Source organism: Thamnophis sirtalis, unplaced genomic scaffold, assembly GCF_051295495.1.
Source record: "Thamnophis sirtalis isolate CommonGarterSnake01/CBP01778 unplaced genomic scaffold, rThaSir2_p1.2 scaffold_13, whole genome shotgun sequence".
Lineage (NCBI taxonomy): Eukaryota > Metazoa > Chordata > Lepidosauria > Squamata > Natricidae > Thamnophis > Thamnophis sirtalis.
The window spans coordinates 18,310,704-18,329,759 of record NW_028261393.1 but is presented as its reverse complement, the minus strand read 5'-3'; the positions used below and the strand labels follow the sequence as shown (position 1 = coordinate 18,329,759).

Here is a 19,056-nt window from a genome sequence, read left to right as displayed (position 1 = left end):
TGCATCAGAGTGTAAACCTGGGATTTGTAGGGGGGTATGCACTAGCATCTCTTTGGAGACTCTCCAAGCCCCATTTGGATAATATTTGTATTTGTAGGAGCTTAGGAGATTTTTAAAGACAAGATAAGATGGACTAAGCTATGCAGTGATGTCACTTAGTTCTTCATATCCTTACTCAGAAACTAAGAAAGAACGATCCAATTTTTTTTACTAGCAAAATAGTAAATAATCTCTTGCCCAAATATTTTTATTTTCATTACAACCTGACAGTTGCCTCTTTCATGTTATTGGGAAAATGTCCTCTCTTGTGGGGCTTTCATGGCAATGCAGATGCTTTTCAATTCCCTTGCACTATCCCAGGGAGCTTGTATGGCACTCAATGTTCTTTTCCCTTGGAAAAGTCCAGTTGCCACAATGGATGTGCATAAGAATAATTGGCACATTACACTCCAGGGTCTGCTTCCCAGAAGAAGTGTGTTAGTACACCATGTAGTTAAGCTTTTTCCTAGCCTATGAAAAGGGGCTGGGGGACACCTGGAACACGTCATCACCAAGCTTAGAGAGCACCAAGGACCCCACAGTTCAACCCTGAGCTTCAAATAGCCTCTTCTATTGTTACGTCATCACCTGGTCCAGCCTTGATTAGGAATTAAGGGAGCTGAATTCCCAGACCTGGGAAGGTGTCAGAATGGGGAAAGCTAGACTAGAACCAATTATTTCACTCTTCTTGCTTCAGAATCAGTCTGCGAGATAGGAAGGGATGTGGCAATAGATGCTTTATAGGTGATGCAGATAGATCAAGATCTGTCCGCTGATACAATCACTGTAGTTTACTCAGGGTGACTGTACAGGCACAAGAGAGCCTATAATTTGATGGAGAGAAAGTGTGGCTGATGCAATCTGGGCCAAAGATTGGCATTGGCAGCCACCAATTAGTATGGGTGCCATATTCATTGGCACAAATGAATTGCAACGGAATACTGGACAAGAAAGAACTGTTTTTGGTGCAGCGGGCTTCAAGTTTCTGCCTCAAACACTTTTCCATTGTTCAAATGTGCCAAATGTTCTTACACCAGGGAATATCCTTAATTCCAAAGTTCCAACAGGAGTAAAATTGGTTCGATTGGGCACCTATGATCCAGGAAGGAAGTCCAAGCACCGCTAGAAGTGAGATAAGGATTGGCAATGCGAGCAGTCAATGCTGGTGCCTAATTCCAGGAGAGAGCAGGGTTTCTTGGCAATTTTAAAACACGTAGACATCAATTCTCAGAATTCCCCTGCCAACATGGGGAACCCCAACCCTGCAGTAGAAAAAAAGAAACTTAGAATTGATCTTCAGGATAAGGAAGGAAGGAAGGAAGGAAGGAAGGAAGGAAGGAAGGAAGGAAGGAAGGAAGGAAGGAAGGAAGGAGCTGTTACGGGGGGACTTGAATGAAATATTATTTACTCTTGAGAAAAAGGGGAGTATGGCAAAGAAACTCTCAGAAGAATAATTTGGGATTCCACTTGAGCTGGGGTTGCAAGAATAAAATCGAGATCCAGACAGCTGTAGGGCAAGAAGAAATATTTACGGTATTTCTTTAGGGCAGTATTCCTTTAGGGCGACTTTAAGCTGGCTGGGGGATTCTGGGAGTTGAAGTCCAGAGGACTTAAAGTCTCCAAGGTTGAGAAACACTGCTTTAGGGGCAGCTGCAGAAAAAGGGGGCACAGCACCACAGTTAATAGGGGAGCTGGTCCTGGATGTCTACATGCTGATTCTAGCGTGACACTTGAGCAGTGTGTGGAGGTATGTTTATTTTTATGAACACGCAGTTTTGGTGGGAGACCTAATTTAATTAACTCTCTGTTCACAAACCTTATCCTTTGATATGTGGATTAGGTTGGGGTAACTTATTTGGGTTTTTTGAAGAAGTGTTTAGTAAAAAGCTTCCCCCCCCCCCAATTTCCTATTTTTACTTGATTAACTTAGTTTCAGCTTGACTGTCAGTTATCTAGTGGAGACACCGATTCTCAGTCCATTATGGAATCTGTTAATATTTTAAGGAAAGATGGAAACAGTATTAAGAATAAAATACATTTTGATATAAAACTTTTCATAAAACTCGGGACAACCCCACCTTGGTTTTCCTTAGCCTAAGCTGGGGCATGGGGAGAAATGAAACATGCTTTAAAGACTCTGTTATTTATATTTATATTGATTGTTTCCTGATTGCTTACTTGTTCCCCATGACTATCATTAAGTGCTGTACCTTATGATTCTTGACGAATGTATCTTGTCTTTTTATGTACACTGAGAGCATCTGCACCAAATACAAATTCCTTGTGTGTCCAATCACACTTGGCCAATTTAGAATTCTGTTCTGTCCTGTTCTACCACCCTACAACAAGAAAGAGCACCCTAGAATCCCTTCCACGTCTGTTTCTTGATCTTGCCTATCTGGGAGGACTAGCAAACAACACCTCAACTCAGCCTTGAGACCAATCTTTTTATCTAGAAAGAGGACTGAAATTGTTCCGCAGGTTGTTCCGTGATTTGGTTCTGGTGTCCCCCAGGACTCTTTGGAGCGTCCCAGGTGAGCATCCCATGATCTGCGGGACATACTGCAAGCTGTGCAAGAAGATATCCATGTGTTGGAAGAGAGCGAGTGCAGACTTGCGTTCTGCTTCCAACCAGGCAAGGAGGCATCAAGGCACTGCAAGACCTTGGGAAAGCAACCAAACCCGGCCCAGACAATTAGGTTGCATGGCTACAGGCAGCAGTGATGGGAGTAGAGGGTGGGGACCGCACACTATCTTTTTGTTGTGGCCCGCCAGCGGCCAGCAGAGCTGGCAGCAGATTCAGACAATGAGGAGATTGGGGAGGAACATGGGCCAGTCCTGGACTCTGCGGAAGGCTCTGATGAGGGCTCTTGTGTTGGAGGCAGAGATAGAGCCAGGGCCATATGCCAGTTATCAGCTGCCTTCAGAGTCAGACATCAGTGAGACAGATGAACAGCTGGAGCCTGTTCCCAGTGTGTGCATGCGCAGAGTTGCCAGACAAAGGGAACAGCTGAAGAACAAGGGCCGACTTGGGAGTAAGGCCACAGGTGGACGGTGAATGGCCCCTCCCAGAGGAAATAAAAGAAGAGCGAAAGGGGAGTGGAGTTTGCAGGAGACAATTAGTTTGCTTAATTGGTTCGTGACTCTCCGAGACTCCTTGCCAAGTTTTGCAGATATTGGCCTGTCAGCTCTCCAAGCCAGATAAGGTCTGTGACTGTAAATCCTCCCTTGAAAGACTTTGCTGGATGTGAATGAGGAGAATTCACAGTCAATTAATAAAAGGGTTTTTTGTTGAGACAAGGAGTTTGTTTCATGCTCTTGGGAAGCCTGCATCAGAACACGTTCGTCAGATCAAGAATCCGGTGGAGAATCAGAAAGCCAATTTTGTTTTCCCTCTGCAGTTTCTCCACATTTCACTGAAGCTTCATCTGCAGGAGAACATCCTTATTTCCACCCAGACACTCATTTGGCTGCCACAGTGGCTTCCCACCCCTCTACACACACACACAAACACACACCGTACTTCAATATGGGCCAGGTATGCCACAGCCTGTTTTCCTTGGCAAACATTTCAAAGCGCAGCTCAGCGTCTTCCTGACTTTTGACATTTTTCTTTTCAATGGAAGATTCCCATTATGCTTTTCCAGCCTGAGCAACCAGTGGTGCTTGTCCCAGCCTTTAGTTCTGTTTTACAACAGCTCTTTGAAATTGCTCTGGCCAAGAGATTCACCCTAAAAGCCCGCAAAAGAGCCAGAGGCAGGAACAGGGTGGGCTTGGGGCCTAATTTGCAGGTTCCTGGCAGGGAATCAGACAGGAGACAGCAGCCCTGGGGGGATTTTGAACAGGAATGGAGCCTGCGCAAGATGAAGATGGCTCCTTTTCCCTCTTGATTTCTTTGGATCAAATTTTCTGCTGTGACAACAAAATGAAAGAACCGACTTCCAGTCCATCTTGAACTGCTCCCACCTCTTGGGAAGCTGCAGGCCTGAGGAGCAACTACAGTGATTTAGTTTTTAATGGGCGTTGATGTCTAACCCCTGATTTCTCTCTTTGGCAAAATTGTGGTGGCAGAACCAGTGTGGGTAATCAGCAAGTTGGACTCGCTATCTCTTGGGAAAATCAGGAGCTGCCTTAATGCTGGCTTGAGCTGGGCTGTTTCACTCGTCCCAGGCAAGGGAGGATATTTCCCGCCTGTTAGAGGCACCAAGGATCCAAGTCAGGTGTCTGCGGTTGAGCTGGAGCTAGTCAAGAAGCACCTGGCAACAATTCTTTTCCACCTGGTGGGACTGGGGACTTTCTCCCACTGTGGAAATAATGATCAAGGGCCTTTCCTGACAGCCTTTCACTTGTGAATGATGCATGATTTGTGGTAGGACCCTATCCCCTAGCACTGTGATGGCGGATCCATGACGTGTGCCACAGGTGTCACGCAGAGCCCTCTCTGCGGGCACGCAAGCCGTCACCCCAGCTCAGCCCCACAGTGCATGCACGTGCACCTCCCATCAGCCAGCTGGTTTTTGGTTCTCTGCTGTGCATGCACGGGTGGCACATGCAGGGGGGGTCGCATGTGCATGCAGGGGGCGGCAGGGGGAGTTCGGGGGGTTGCGTGTGCATGCAGGGGGTGGTGGGGGAGTTCAGGGGGATCACGTGTGCATGGGCACAAGGGGGGGTTTCATGCTGGGAGATCATACATACATTGCATTGAGTGCGTGTACGCACACATGCACTGTCACGTGTGTGTGTGTGCTTTTGGCATGCAGTGACAAAAAGGTTAGCCATCACTGCCCTAGCATGTATTCATGCCTATTATGAGGGCTCCAGAAAATGAAAGCCATTTATGGCACGGCTTTGGAGATCCCTAGCAAATATCCATATCAGGCATGTGGCTAATAGAAATAAAACATGGATTTAAGAGTAGGGCTGGAAGATTGGATATCCATTTGTCTGTAGTGGTGTAGGGTTTCCTGCCTAAGCAGGGTGTTGAACTAGAAGACCTCCAAGGTCCCTTCCAACTTTATTCTATTCTATTTCCTATAAATCAGAGACATCTGATGTCAGTGCAGACAAAGACCTTGTTCATGAAGCGTCCCATTACCACAGTGCAGGGGACTTTCTGGATCTGTCCAGGGTTTGAGATCCATCATCCTTAACTGATGTGCCAACAAGCCACTGTCCTCTTTGCTCCGGCATCCCTGAAGATGCTCACACTTGTTCCTTTTTTCTTGCCAGCACTCCCAGTTACAATCACGCCCTAATTGGAAAAATGACCTCAGTGCTTGCTCCAGATTGCTGAGGTGTCTCTTTAGTGATGTAAGTGCAGGGAGACTTTTGGCATTTTTCTGAAACTGACTCTCCTGGGAGTACACCCTGGTCTCCCTTTTGTCTGATGTAATGTCGTGGGAGGCAGGGCTGTTCAAGCCTAAACCTGTTCGCCCTGTTTGCAACACTCGAGGCACAGCGCATCCAAGTCGCCATCCTGGGGCTGTCGGTGGGACCTCAAAACTTTAGTCACAACTTAACCCATAAGGTCCTCTGCTTTCAGAGGGGATTCCAACCCTCCTGGTGGAATCCGAATGGGTAAGTGAAGCCATCTTTACAACTTTCACCCATTTGTAATGTTTGATAATTGTATTGAAATCAATATATGAATTCAAATGTTATGACCACTCTGGTAGGCCCTGGCCATGATCTGTGGCCACAAAAAGTTCATAGTGAAGAAAAGGTAAGAGAACTAAGAGCACTTTGAAATGACTTAAGACAGGGCCCCTCAACCTTTTCAGCCACTGAGCCACTGTGGCGCAGTGGTTAGAGTGCAGTACTGCAGGCTCCTTCTGCCTGCTTGCCGGCTGCCTGCAATCTGGCAGTTTGAATCTCACCAGGATCGAAGTTGGCTCAGTTTCCCATCCTTCCGGTGTGGGTAAAATGAGGATCCAGATTGTTGGGGGCAATGGGTTGACTGCTTAGAGAGGGCTGTAAAGCGGTATATGTTTAAGTCCGGGATGGCGAACTTATGGCACTTATGGAGCCATTTGTCAGGGCATGCGAGGCGTTTCCCTGTCAGCTGGCCAGCATGCATGAGCGTGCTGGCCAGCTGAGTTCAGCCTTTTTTAAAGCCATTTTTAGCCCTCCTCAGGCTCTAGAGGCTTTATAGGAGCCTGGGAGGGCGAAAACAGTGTCCCCCCGAGGGCCAGTTTAAGCCCTCCGGTGACTTCCGGTTTGCTCATAGGGTCGTTTTTTCGTCCTCCGGAGCCTTCAGGGAAGCCTCTGGAAAGCCCCTGAAGTCTCTGGAGGGCTTAAACCCGCCCTATGAGCAAACCGGATGTCCGTTCCTGAATTTCCGGTTTTTGCCGTAGGACTGGTTTCTTGCGCTCCGGAGGCTTCAGGGAAGCTCCCGAAGCCTCCGGGGGGCTTCCGGGGGGGGGGGGCAGGGGAGGCTATTTTCACCCTCCCAGGGCTCCTATAAAGCCTCTGGAGCGTGGGGAGGGCAAAAGAAGCATGCAAAAAATGGGGGGGGCGCCTGTCATGTGCGTATGCGCGCTGGGAGTGTCACACATTGCATTATGGATGCAGCATGCCTATGCACGACCCCCCCCCCCCCCGCGCTTATGGCACACGAGCCAAAAAGGTTCACCATCGCTGCTCTAAGTGCTATTGCTATTTTGGGCACCAGGGACTGGTTCCATAGAGATAAGTTTTTCCGCAGACTGGAGAGGGCGTAGTTTTGCATGCTGCCTGCATACCACAGGCGGGGCGGTTGCTCTAATGCCACAGATTGGTAGCCATCCATGGACCAGGGGTTGGGGGGGTTCTTAAGATACTCAAGTTAATTTTGTTTCATGAAACCTCTGCACTTCCACGCCAAGTCTTGCTGTAATGACACGTATAAGAAAATGTAAAAACTATCCCATTCTTAATTCACAAATTGTGACGGCATTTCTCCTGATAAGGAGACACCAAAAAGCAGTGGGGAAGCCAGATTCACACTTAACAACTCGGTCACTAACCTACCAACTGCAGCGATTCACTTAACAATTGAGGAAAGAAATGTCGTAAAATGGGGCAAAACTCACTTAACAAATGTTTCACTTAACATACATTTTGGGCTCAATTGTAGTCGTAACTCAAGGAGTACCTGTATACATTTACACAGCTACAAAGCTAAGAGGCTTTGAAGAGTTAGTAGGGAGTAGTGTGGGGTTGACTTGCCAAATTTTGTAAAGGAAAGAGGGGAGGGAAACTTCACAGCAGCACATCAAGGGGGCTGAAACATGCAATGAACATTTGCAGGAACTGGACATGGCTAGTCTAGTGAAAAGAAGGACCAGGAGAGACATGATAGCAGGGTTCCAATATTTAGGGGGCTGACAGAGAGGAAGGGGTCAAGATATTTTCCAAGGCACCTGAAGGCTGACAAGGAATAATGGATGGGAACTGATCAAGGAGAGATTCAACCAGGAAATAAGGAGAATTATTCTGACAATGAGAACAATCAACCGATGAAACAGAAGTTGCTTTCAGAAGTTGTGGGAGCTTCATTGATGGAGGCTTTCAAGAAGAGACTGGACTGCCATCTGTCAGAAATGGTGGAGGATCTCTTGGTTGGGCCGGGCGGCGGGGGGTTGGACTAGATGATTTACAAGGTCCCTTCCAACTCTGTTAATCTGCCATCTGTTAAGCAAGTGCCACTGCTTCTTGGCTTTTCTTGAGAGGGCTGAAGGGGGACGTGGCCTCACAGGAAAAGCCAATACTCAGCAGTTTTGGGGCAGGGTGGAGGAACAGGGTGGGGTGGGGGGGTGGGTTCCTGTCCCACAAGCCACTGAGCTGCTGCAGATTTGCTAACGCAGCTGTTTGTGCCAGGAGCTGCCTGCATGGATTGGGTGGAGAAGGAGGGCTGGGATAGGGAAGATTTGAGCAGGTGTGTCTGGATGATGGAGCTCCACCTTGTCTGAGAAACTTCCCATCAGAGTAACAGCCATGGGTGCCTTTGAAAGTCTCACCAACACCCATATCCCATTCCCAAGACATTCCAGGTGTGTTTATGATCCACCCAGTAGAGGTTAACTGGCAGATCCCATCAGGCCGCTCAAGGCTAATCGTTGTGGAGGGTTCCTTAAGGCAAGAGTCATTTTCTTCACCGTTTTCGGTTCAGAGCAGCATTACGTGACCTTATTTGGAATTGTTTCTCGGCGCTTTCATGTGATAATAGTTGTGGAACTCAACATTTTCTCGCCCCAGAGCCACCAATTACACATGACTCACTGTGACGTGGTAAAGAGAGGAGAGGAGGCATCAAAAAGGCATTGAGCTACTTAGTCCTTTGTGCCGTGTTAGGTGTCCTGATTAGTAAGGGCTGGTCCCGCGCTCACTAAAAAGGGAACGAGGGAACAGCATAAAAAGGGAAGCTGGGGAGGAACCTCTAAAAAGGGTGGAACTGCGAGAGATTAGAAGCTTCCAGTGCCAAGATAAGCATTGCAATTAATCTCTCTCTGGGTGTTGGATCTTAGAAACCTGTTCCGTGCACCCAAATTGTCCATATCCAAATCTCCCGTATTCAGCATCCTTTGGTTGTCTGCAGGTCGGCTGGCAAAGGAGAAACACGGGGTTTTCCCCCCACGCTCCATAGCTCCAGAGTCATAGCCCTGCTTCCCTGGCGGTGACTCAGGAAACGCCTGCCTCAGACATTCTTTTCACTCACCTAAGTCCTGCCTTCTCTTCGCTGTCGGGTGGGACGTGCCTTGACTTTGCCAGTAGCCTGCCCAATGCCTTGCCCACTCCAGCTGCGGCTGACACCCCAGTGCCTGCCCTGCAGGCTGCAACAGAACATGATGGGTGGGGGGAAGAAAGGAAGAGAAAGCAACCCAGAGCCTCAGGCCTATTAGGGCTCGGCCCTGCCCCACCTCACTGCTGAAGCGGCACTGAAGTTGCTGAGGCTGGCAGAGTGGCAGCTGTGAGACGGGCCTGCCTATAGCCAGCTTTGCGAGGAGACAGATGTGTCACCCAAGATGACGGCGCAAAGCTCACCCAATGGAAGTGGCAGGCAAGAGGAGGAAATCCATGGTAGCGTTTTCAGGAGCCTGGACAGGAAAGGTGAGCCGAAGGACTGACTCTCCTGTCCCTTCTAGGCATCCTCTAACCCAGTGGTTCCCAAACTTGGCAACTTTAAGACTTGTGGACTTCAACTCCCAGAATTCTCCAGCCAGTCCACAAGTCTTAAAGTTGCCAAGTTTGGGAACCACTGCTCTAACCCTCCAGAATGAGGGACCATCTGCTAACGGTGCCTCAGGTCCTTAAGGGCTGCCATGCTTCGGGAGGCGTCCATGTCTAAGTATGGCCTATTATGGAGACCTTTAGAATCATGTCCATGCCAGGAACCTGGATCGTCTTAACTTTGGCTTTGGGATAAGCACACTGTCTAAGGTCGTGCCAGAAACTATGCAAGGTGTCATAGTAGGTCTGCCAGCGGATCAATTCAGCCAGTAGGCCCAGAACATCAGTGCTGGGTCGTGCTGAGAAGAGAAAAAACCCACACTGGGACTTCTTGTCTTGATTCATTCTCTCTCCCCCCACCCCTCCATCTCCCTCTGTCCCTCCCTTTCTCTGTCTCTCCCCTCCCTCTTTCTCTCTCCCCCCTTTTCTTTTTCCCCTTCCGCATCTCCCTCTGTCTCTCTCCCTCTTCCTCTCTTTCTCTATCTCCCCCTCCCCATCTGTCTCCCTCCCTCTCTCCTTTGCTCTTTCTCCCCGCCCTCTTTCTCCATCTGTCTCCCTCTCCTTCCCTCTTTTTCCCTCTCTGTCCCTCCCTTCCTCTCTCTTTCCCTCCCTCTGTCTCTCTGTCCCACCCCCTTCTATCCCTATTCAGGATAACTCACAATAATACTGAGACTGTACGAACAAGCGAAAGGCCATCTTTGCCCACCATTAAAGAAGAGACACCCAGTAACATGTTGCCTCTTTCTTGCATTAAGAGCAGCCCCTTGTGGCTCTGATGGAATAGTTCTTAATGGGAAAATAGAGTGCAGAAGAACTGTGTTTAGTTGCCCTGCTGATGTATCAGCAGCACCTCATGGTGGCAACTGGAAAAAACGATCAGGTCTACTTTCTTGGTGGCCTATTTTAGCCATCCTCTTAAGCCCGATTCCTGGCACAGATCTGAGAGATCTCCCAGCATAGCAGACACAGAGCGCACAGCAGAGGTGGGTTCCTATCAGTTCGCACCTATTCGGTAGAACCGGTTCATCAAATCTACCGAACCGGTTAGAAGAGTTTCCACCAGTGGACCGTAAAGCAGGCCACACCTACAGAAGAGGTTCCAAAAATTTTTGAAACCCACCACTGGCGCACAGCCTCAGAAAGCGAAGCTGTTCGAGCCAGAATGCAAAGCAAATGTTTTAGTGGATCACAGCCATGTTCCTTCCGAGCGCAAAGCAAGAACAGTGGGATTGACCTGTCGAAAGAACATACTGTAATTTCATCTATTTCTTTGCTCAGTAATATTCATCCCACGCTTCTTTCCGGTGAAACACAAACCTTTCTTTTTTTGCAGATATCAGTTATTTTCCAGTCTTCCCAGCTTAGAACCCTCGGGTTGTTGAGATTTTAAGCATCAAAGCCTGGGCATCACCAGACGCAGAAAGGTTGCTGAATGTGCTAGAATATTCTTGCTGTTTTGATGGACACCTGCAGGAACAAAGTTCTCACCAGAGGAGGGCCATCCTGTAAATCTGAGACCTAGGTGTAACTCAGTCATGATCGCCTATAAGTTTATTGCATTTCATCGTAGATTTATCTGATTTCATCTTTGTTTTCCGGCTTGGTCTCCATACCTTTCAGGAGGGAGAACGTGCATGTAAATTCTAGGGGGGTGGGGGTGGGGGTGGGGATCAGTTATCCTTATGGAGCATCTTCCTTTGCTTCATAGGCATATACACAAAATTCTTTGTCATAAAATGCACCCTGCATTGCTGAGCGGATAAATATATCTCCTCGCTGAGACATTTAAAACAACAGAATAACAGAGTTGGAAGGGGCCGTGGAGATCTTCTAGTCCAACCCCTTGCTCAGGCAGGAGACCCTATACCCTTTCAGTCAAATGCCTGTCCAATCTCTTCTTAAAAACCTCCCACAACTTCTGAAGGCCATTCCGCTGATTGATTTTTCTCCTTGTCTGGAAAGGTCTTCTTAGTTCTAGTTGCTTCTCTCTCTTCTCATCTGCATTGAGAAGCAAGGCCATGGGGAGAGTCTGCTTGCAGGCCAGAGGGCCGGGAAAAGTCCTGAGCTCAAGGGTTGAATGTCTAGCATGGTTTGCTGAAAGGGGGCTCTTCTACTTTCTGACATGTGTGCACTGAACTTTACTGAAAGCGAATCAGTGTGTGGGACCTGGAAAAAACGGGCCCGATTTCAGCTGAAGGGCTGTATGGTGCGACTAGGACTGAGAAATGCCGATTCATAAATATCCTGCTTTAAACGCTCATTAAAATTAATGCAATCCTTAAAAGAGTGAGAAGGCCCAGGCTTGTTGTTTCATTTCACTTTTAGGAAAGTATAGGAAAAAACCTTGCATTTTCTTGCTTATAGGATATGTGAGAAACTATATTTATGAAGAGAAAACGGGGTGGAGCAGAATTCATGCCTAGAAAAGCCAAATAAAGCACTTTGCAAATTCAATAAATATTTAAGAATTTTGAGGTTTCTCTCCTTACTGAAATGTTTTGCTATTTCTTGCCAGCCAAATAGGTTTCTTCCTAGTGATTATCCCTTCATCTTCCAAATGGTGCATCTTCTTGTTGGGCCGGTGACTTGAACTACAGATCCATAACTTTGAGCTGGTGTTGTTGGCTCAGACGGTGCTGCTGATCCTTACCTCAAGGGCCAGGATTCTAGACACCTTCACTACCTACCTACCCACCTTTGAACATCTTTCAAGAGAAATAATGAAGCAAGGAGGGAAGAATCTTCCAAAGGAGTTGGAATTAAGGAAGTATTAAGGAACTCAGTGAGGTTTGGATCTTTTTGAAAAAAGACCCCCATAAAAATATCTGCAGATTTATTATCTAGAATGCAAGTCATTTAAATTCTCTTTCATGATAAAATGCCAAGAGCTGTGCACCAATTTTCATAAGCCATAGTTGCACAAACAACACATAACACCAGGCGGTGTTTCTTCCTTCTATCAATTTAGTATAAATTACATGCAATTCTAGCCTTTAAGCTTCTTTCACTGCAATGATAGAATGCTTGTTTCATTATTTAAAAGCAGGGTGTTTCTATTACATTCTTTCTTTTATAACTATTTGAGCTGGATATTTGTAATTTTCTTCTCCACATCTGTTAGCATACCTGTCTCCTTAGATGGCATTTCATATATGTACAGGTGTGTTTTAATAACACTTGTTAACTTTTAGAGAATGACATACTGTAGGAGTTAAGTACCCTACCAAGAAAAGTTACAAATGTTTTAGAGCTATTATTTTATTTAGAAATAAATGGCAAGAGTAGGATGGGCATGGTGGTAAACAATGCTTCATAGGAAGAAAGTAATTCAAATTACGATATTTTCTTTTTCTTCCAAAATGAGAATCTATGGATATTCAATGGCAGTGAAAGATTTGAGATGGATTAAAGAAATGCTTCTTCACATCTGTGCAGAAAATCAGTGGCACCAATTCAGGTTTTAAATGAATTACACAAATCCAGCAGAGTGAAAACTTCAAACTCTACTACGCATACAGGAAGAGGTTAGATACCAATGTGGACTTTTAAAATGGATATTTTTTGAACTTGGGACACTTTGATGTGTGGAACTCACTGTTGGGTATGGTACTAACATGGCACTATCTTGAAAAGTTAATGCCTTGACTTTGCCAGTAGCTGTTGACTTCCAGGTTTCCACCAACTTGGAAAACACGGCAATAACCACAGGTATTTAATGTTTTTGGCCTGATTCAGTCTGGCTGTTTTACACTGAAGTCTTAAAACATCTGCAAATACTGTTTTTCTCTTCTGCCCCATATACTGCAGAGGGGGGAAAGCCACACTGCTTGTCTGTCTGTATGAAGTATCATACAAATGCGCCAAAGTTGGAAAAAGATAGTTCAAAAACTTCTTTATTTAGCGTTCCTCTCTCAAAAAATCCAAAATTTTTGGCAGCACCAAAAGAAGCCTCAAAAGATGCTCCTCTCAACACTACCCAGATTCCATGCTTTTCCTCAGTATCACAATCCAAAGTGGCCAGAAGTAGGTCAGGCCACAGAACAGATCACAAAGAAAGAGATCTGTGACAGGACAGAACAGCCTTTCCCAACAATGCCCTTTGAGCTGATGGCCAAGGCATATCATTGGCAACAGCCCCCCCCCAAAAAAAAAACATTAGGAAGGCCCCCAATTGTGGAATGGTAGCAGAGAGAATTCTCAAAAGCTTCTCAGCGAAATAAAGCAGGCTAACACTCTGAAAGAGACATGTTAGGCCACAACATTGCTGTGGCACTGAATGGTCATTTCTCACAACTAGCAGGCACCAGATGGTATCACCTTGCCAACTGCTCTTTGGTCATCAACTGTACAAGTTTCTTAACGGAAACATCTGGCTCCTCATTACACTGCCATTAGAAGGAACTCAATGATGGTGGCCAGTTCATTCCTGCACCAACCCTGGGAACATCTCAGAGGGAGCAGACACATACACACACACACCGCTGCTCTTCCTGGGAGACCATTTTGGGCAGGCCGGTCTACCCTCCTTCAGTGAGTGCTGTAACTCGCGTGTTCCAGGTCTAAAGTTTCCTCCTCCACCGTTTTCTCCTGTGGCTGCACGTATTTCTCCTGGACAGCCAGGGTGCTGGTGAGTGAGAGTTAAGGCGAAAGGAAGCCCAAAAGCATTAAAGAAACGTTAGCTGGTCCGTCTGCTTCGGCTGAATGGCAGGAGAAACATCTGCATATACAGGTAGTCCTCAATTTACAGTCATTCGTTTAGTGACCGTTCAAATGACCATTTTTCACACTTATGACCATTGCAGCATCTCCAGGTTCACGTGGTTTTGACAACTGAGTCATATTTATTGACTGTTGCATAAAGCGTCCATGGGGTTGTATGGTCATCTTTTTGTGATCTTCTGACAAGCAGAGTCAATGGGGAAGCCAGATTCGCTTTACAACTGTGTTACTAACTTAACAACTGCAGTGATTCACTTAACGACTGGATCAAGAAAGGTTGTAAAATGGGGCAAAATTCACTGAACAAATGTCTTACTCAGAAAGATAAATGTTGGGCTCAATTGTGGTCATAAATCAAAAACTACTTGCACTTCCCAAAATGGTGGATGGGATAAAAAGGAAATCATTTAAGTGTGAAAAGTAATTGGACAACTTGGCAGGGTAGGGCTAGGTGTGCAGCACACAAGATAATCCTCCCATTGCTACCATGGGTCTAAAATAGCAATAGCACTTCACGGTTCTTTACAGCCCTAAGTGGTTTACAGAGTCAGCCTGTTGCCCCCAACAATCCAGGTCCTCATTTTATCCACCTCGGAAGGATGGAAGGCTGAGTCAACCTTGAGCACGGTGAGATTTGAACAGCTGAACTGCAGGCAGGCCGGCAGTCAGCAGAAGAGCCTGCGTTCTATCCATTGTGCCACTGTGGCTCAAATGCCCTTTAAATGACATCATAATAAGCAGATTCCCCAAACCTCTGCATTTCCTAAGGCACAGAAATGCCAAAAAGGAGGAAGGAGAGAAAGCAAAAAGGATACGAAGTAAATTGAAAATCAGCTCCCATTGCTGCAGACATCAAGACGTTGAGGTTTCTGTGTTCAGAGTCCCCAAAACAGTAACCATTGGCTTTGTCCACTGCTTGCATCACGCACCGCATGCTTTCCTTGTCCTGAAACAAGGAGCTATTAGAAACATGCCACGCCCAAATTGATTTCTCTGTCATATTTCATCCTGTTACTCACTGGTCTGATTACTTGGCAGGAAAGTCCCAGCAACAGATTAACTTTAAAAAAAAAATCCTCTGAGCAATCTTACTTTCAAATCTGAAAGTTCTCTTTAGGAAGAACAGATTGCAAAAGTGTGTACACACACGCAATCACATTGCCACAAGATTACAGTTGCCAAACGCTACAATAAACAAATGATCAGCCAGGAGTTTCTATTATCATTCTATTAACGTCAAACTATTCTCCATTCCTTAAACATTCTGTTCCATAACAGCATTAATTCAGTCAGATGTACACCCACTAGGCAGACCTTTTCAACTCTGCTTTGACCAGTTGTGAGATACTGTCCTCACAACTGGTCAGTTTCAGAATTAGTTTTATTCGTTTGTGTACTATTTTACCTTTTAATTTCATTGGTTTCCCTCTGCACTAACAAATGCATGTCACACAAGCATAGTAATTTGCAGGTCAAGTGTAGGTAAAAATGGTGGAAGGAAATTGATGGGCACTATCAAAGCTTCATCTATTCATCTCCTTGACTTGCTTACCTGGACATTGAGGGGAACAAAAGAGACCAAACTATAGTCTTCAATCACTCCCACCAGCTTCTTGTTCAGGCGCTGGTAGTTCTTGAAGAATGGATCTAAGGCCAAATGGTCCACTAAGTAGGACAGATCAAGAACTTCTGTGTAATAATCTAGATTAAATGCTGTAAGGCAAGTGAAAGGGGGAAAGAAAGCTTCAGTAAATTCATAGAATAAGGAACAAGCTGATTTGTAATATTTCTTATTCGATAGCAGAGTCTTTTTTCTGGAATGCGAAATGCTCCAATGATTGAATTGTTGCAATTAAAAGAGGGAGAGACAGTTTGGCGGAGGGGGTAAAGGCTAGTTCCTGACTTGGGTATAAAGCCAACTGGGTGATCTTGGGCCAATCAATTTTCTTTTAGCCCTAGGAAGGAGACAATGGCAAACCACTTCTGAAAAACCTTGCCAAGAAAATTGCCAGGACTTGTCCAGGCAGTATTTGAGAACAGTTAGCCCTGCTTCCAAAACAAGAATATTTCTGCTATAAAGGCTTGACTTAGACTGGAGTAGTAATTTATCTAGGCAGTGGTCTGACTGACAAGATCTTGGATAAACTTCTCTGGCAACCACCCAACTATAAATGAACCATGGCTACCCTCAACTGACTCAAGTGGATTACATGCACCTTCTGATCTGATGTGTAATGGACCCTTAGTAGTTACTTTAATCAGTCCCACATTTCTCTAAGGATTGACTGTTCTCACCCAACTTCCCATACTGCTCAATAAGGTCCATTTTGGAGAGGATGTTGATGTGGGGCAACTCCACGTGCAGCATTGTGGAGAGGGAAGTGCAGAGAACAGAGATGAATTTGCCGGGATCTGTGCAGTAATGAGAATCTACCAGATGAACAGCAGCCAACTACAAAGAACAAAAAAAGGACAGAGAAATCAGCATGCTGGCTGAGGAATTCTGGGAGTTGAAGTCCACACATTTTAAAAGTTGCTAAGGTTGAGAAACCCTGGTTTAATATATGCAGACAAGTCACCCATACAATCAACGAGACTCTTGTCAGGCATGTGAATAGAAAGTTGTAGTTTTTCAGGTGACCCTGAAGCACTCCTTTCACACTGTAGCATAGCAATAACTAGAGAGCCATAGGTACAAACTCTACCTTATATCTCCTACTAAAAGAGATGTAAGTTTCTAGTAGTATTTTAACAATATTTTGATGTAAAGTGGAAATAAAAGTATAAGGAAGATTTTCAAATTGAAACTAAGGTGTAAAACCCTCAAGACTCCTAGACTCTGGTGATACCACAAATGAACACGTTAGACAAATGAGGACCCAGATTGTTGGGGACAATAGGCTGACTCTAAACCGCTTAGCAAGGGCTGTAAAACACTGAAGCGGCATATAAATGCTATTGCTTTATCCTTGAACAATAGAGACTGACATACAGGGTAGCAAATCTGCCTTCAGGTTTCTTTCTTTTTGCTGCCATCTAGTGGTTGTCTGGATTTTTAAAGTCCAGATCAGCTCTAGTTGAATCCATCATTTCAAGCTCGTGCAATGTCTATCAAACATTACAAACCCATAAAATGCACCATATTTTACAACAGCTTCAATGTTTTATCACTGGGAACTAGTTTGAAAAGGCAGCTGTTGTCACATACAGTTGCTGTGAACTGGGGAGACTGAGGTTGAAGTTTGGCCTTCAGGAATGTTCTCGCTTCCTCTGGACCAAACATCCGTGCATAAGCGCACCAGCGTGCCTAACGTCCCTTTCCTACTGTCCCCATCTATTTGTATTCATTTCTTTGGTTTATATCCATGTTTATATTTATACCTGCTATCTTGTACATGTTTGACAAACTAATAAATACAAATACCCTGAAATTCCACTTAGCAAGTTGAGCAAAGATGTTTCTCAATGAACTATGATGGGTGCAGAGCTCCACTTGTCCGGGGCAATCAAATAAGAAGTAATGTCCTTTCAGTCGCTCCAGTTTCTCCTGCAGCCAGTCAAAATTCGCCTCCAGGTACTCCATGCAGTAGATTAAGCCACCATTGGGGCCAAGTTTCAAACTCTCCATCACATCAGCCAAGGTGATCAGTTCAGAGATGTCCACAGCACACTGGAACGGAATCCCTTCGTTTGCTGGGTCCAGATTCACCACAGCTACTTTGCGCCCAATTGCGGAAAGGAATTCCTGCATGCCATGACAATAGGTGGTTTTCCCAGAGCCGGGAGGCCCAATCACTACCTGACCAAAGGCTAGTGAGGGCTGCTTGTCGCTTTTCGACATGCTGCAAGGTTTATTTCTCCTTTTTTAAAAAAAAGACATCAGAAAGAATAAGATCAGTAGGCAAGGATGAGCCCATATTATTTATACCTTTTGCTATCCACATTAAATAAAACAATTTACATTTCATGCACAACACAAGTATGCTTATTGTTAAGGATAACAAGAAACTGAATATTTTTGGACGTGGAATGTATTTTATCAATGGTTAGGCAATATAAACAGAAGTTAGAAAGGAGGAGATATAAAAAGAGGAAATGTTAATGTGGAGAGAATTTAATGAACAAGATGTCATGTACTATTGCAATTATATTAATATATATTTATATTATTAACACTATTGTGATGAATGCAATAACAAATATGTGGATTATGACTGTTTAAATAACTGTACCCAGACCACACCGGTTGATGGAAATTGAAAGTAATATAAATAAAACAAAACATTAGGAAAAAACACGTGTATGATAAACTCCTATTACATTCCCACATTACTGAAGCTTTTTTAAAAAAAAGAGCGGATTGGAGAGAGCCGGGAAGGACAAGCGACCCCTTTTTGCAGAGGAAGAAACCGCCTTCAAGATTACCCTTCGGCTCATCGCCTCGCCGGGTTTGGAAGAAGAAAAGCGAGACTCGCTGAAACCGGGGAAACGCCGCGCCATGCAGACTGGAGGCGGACGGTGCAAAAGCCCTTCCTGTCCCCCCAATAGAGAGAGCGGAGCCAACGATGGAGCCGGCGTTGCGGTCCTCCGTCAGCTGAGCCTCCCGATGACCGTTTGGGATCCGCGTATCCTAAAGCCCCCACAAGGATTTACCTGGGATTCCGCTGCTGGTTCCTTCTACGGGCCGCTTTCACTCATGACGCAGGGAGAGGATCTCCAGGCGTGAAAGGACGCTTGTCTGCACTTTCTTTCTTCTACGGTACAAACGTAAAAGCTGCCGCTCTATCTCGATGGTAAATGACGTCTAATCAGGCAGGAAACGGAAGGCGTTAATGTAGTTATTTAACTACAAGCGAACGACCGGCGCCCCCTGCAGGATTATGGGACGTAGCCAAGGAATGGAGGCTATCGTTTTTTGTTGGTTTGCTAAACGCCCTCTAGCGGTGGTCAAGGGAATAGCAACGAGCAGAAAGAAGGAATAAAGTAATAAAAACGAAGGAATGACAAGTTGATACTGCAGGAGTCTCTCTTTGCAAGTTAAAAAAAGAAGTATGTTAGCAATAGCACTTAGACATATACCACTTCATAGTG

The 19,056-nt window shown here is 45.5% G+C and overlaps 2 protein-coding genes across 2 annotated transcripts in view; one reads left to right on the top strand and one right to left on the bottom strand.

Moving 5' to 3' along the window:
* The window catches only part of ZDHHC18 (zDHHC palmitoyltransferase 18), a 51,606-nt gene extending 39,210 nt beyond the window's left edge, over positions 1 to 12,396 (top strand). The window contains exon 9 of the mRNA XM_087727158.1: positions 11,762 to 12,396. Coding sequence (XP_087583284.1) covers positions 11,762 to 11,836 — 75 coding nt within the window. The 3' untranslated portion in view covers positions 11,837 to 12,396. The remainder of the gene's footprint in view (positions 1 to 11,761) is intronic.
* A 725-nt stretch (positions 12,397 to 13,121) lies between these two features.
* Positions 13,122 to 18,748, bottom strand: GPN2 (GPN-loop GTPase 2). The gene is made up of 6 exons (XM_014075252.2): positions 18,619 to 18,748; positions 17,390 to 17,825; positions 16,261 to 16,417; positions 15,518 to 15,678; positions 14,781 to 14,911; positions 13,122 to 13,870 (listed from the first exon to the last, which is right to left on the bottom strand). The coding sequence occupies exons 2-6, from the start codon at positions 17,804 to 17,806 to the stop codon at positions 13,774 to 13,776; spliced, it is 963 nt and encodes a 320-aa protein (XP_013930727.2). The 5' UTR covers positions 17,807 to 17,825; positions 18,619 to 18,748; the 3' UTR covers positions 13,122 to 13,773.
* Between the last annotated feature and the right edge of the window lie 308 nt (positions 18,749 to 19,056).

Coding starts and splice junctions, on each gene's coding strand:
- GPN2 (XM_014075252.2), bottom strand. CDS start 17,806: ATGTCGAAAAGCGACAAGCAGCCCTCACTAGCCTTTGGTCAGGTAGTG. Junction 14,912..15,517: donor TTGTTCCCCTCAATGTCCAG/GTAAGCAAGTCA, acceptor TCCTTGTTTCAG/GACAAGGAAAGCATGCGGTG. Junction 13,871..14,780: donor GCTGATTTTCAATTTACTTC/GTATCCTTTTTG, acceptor CTCACTCACCAG/CACCCTGGCTGTCCAGGAGA.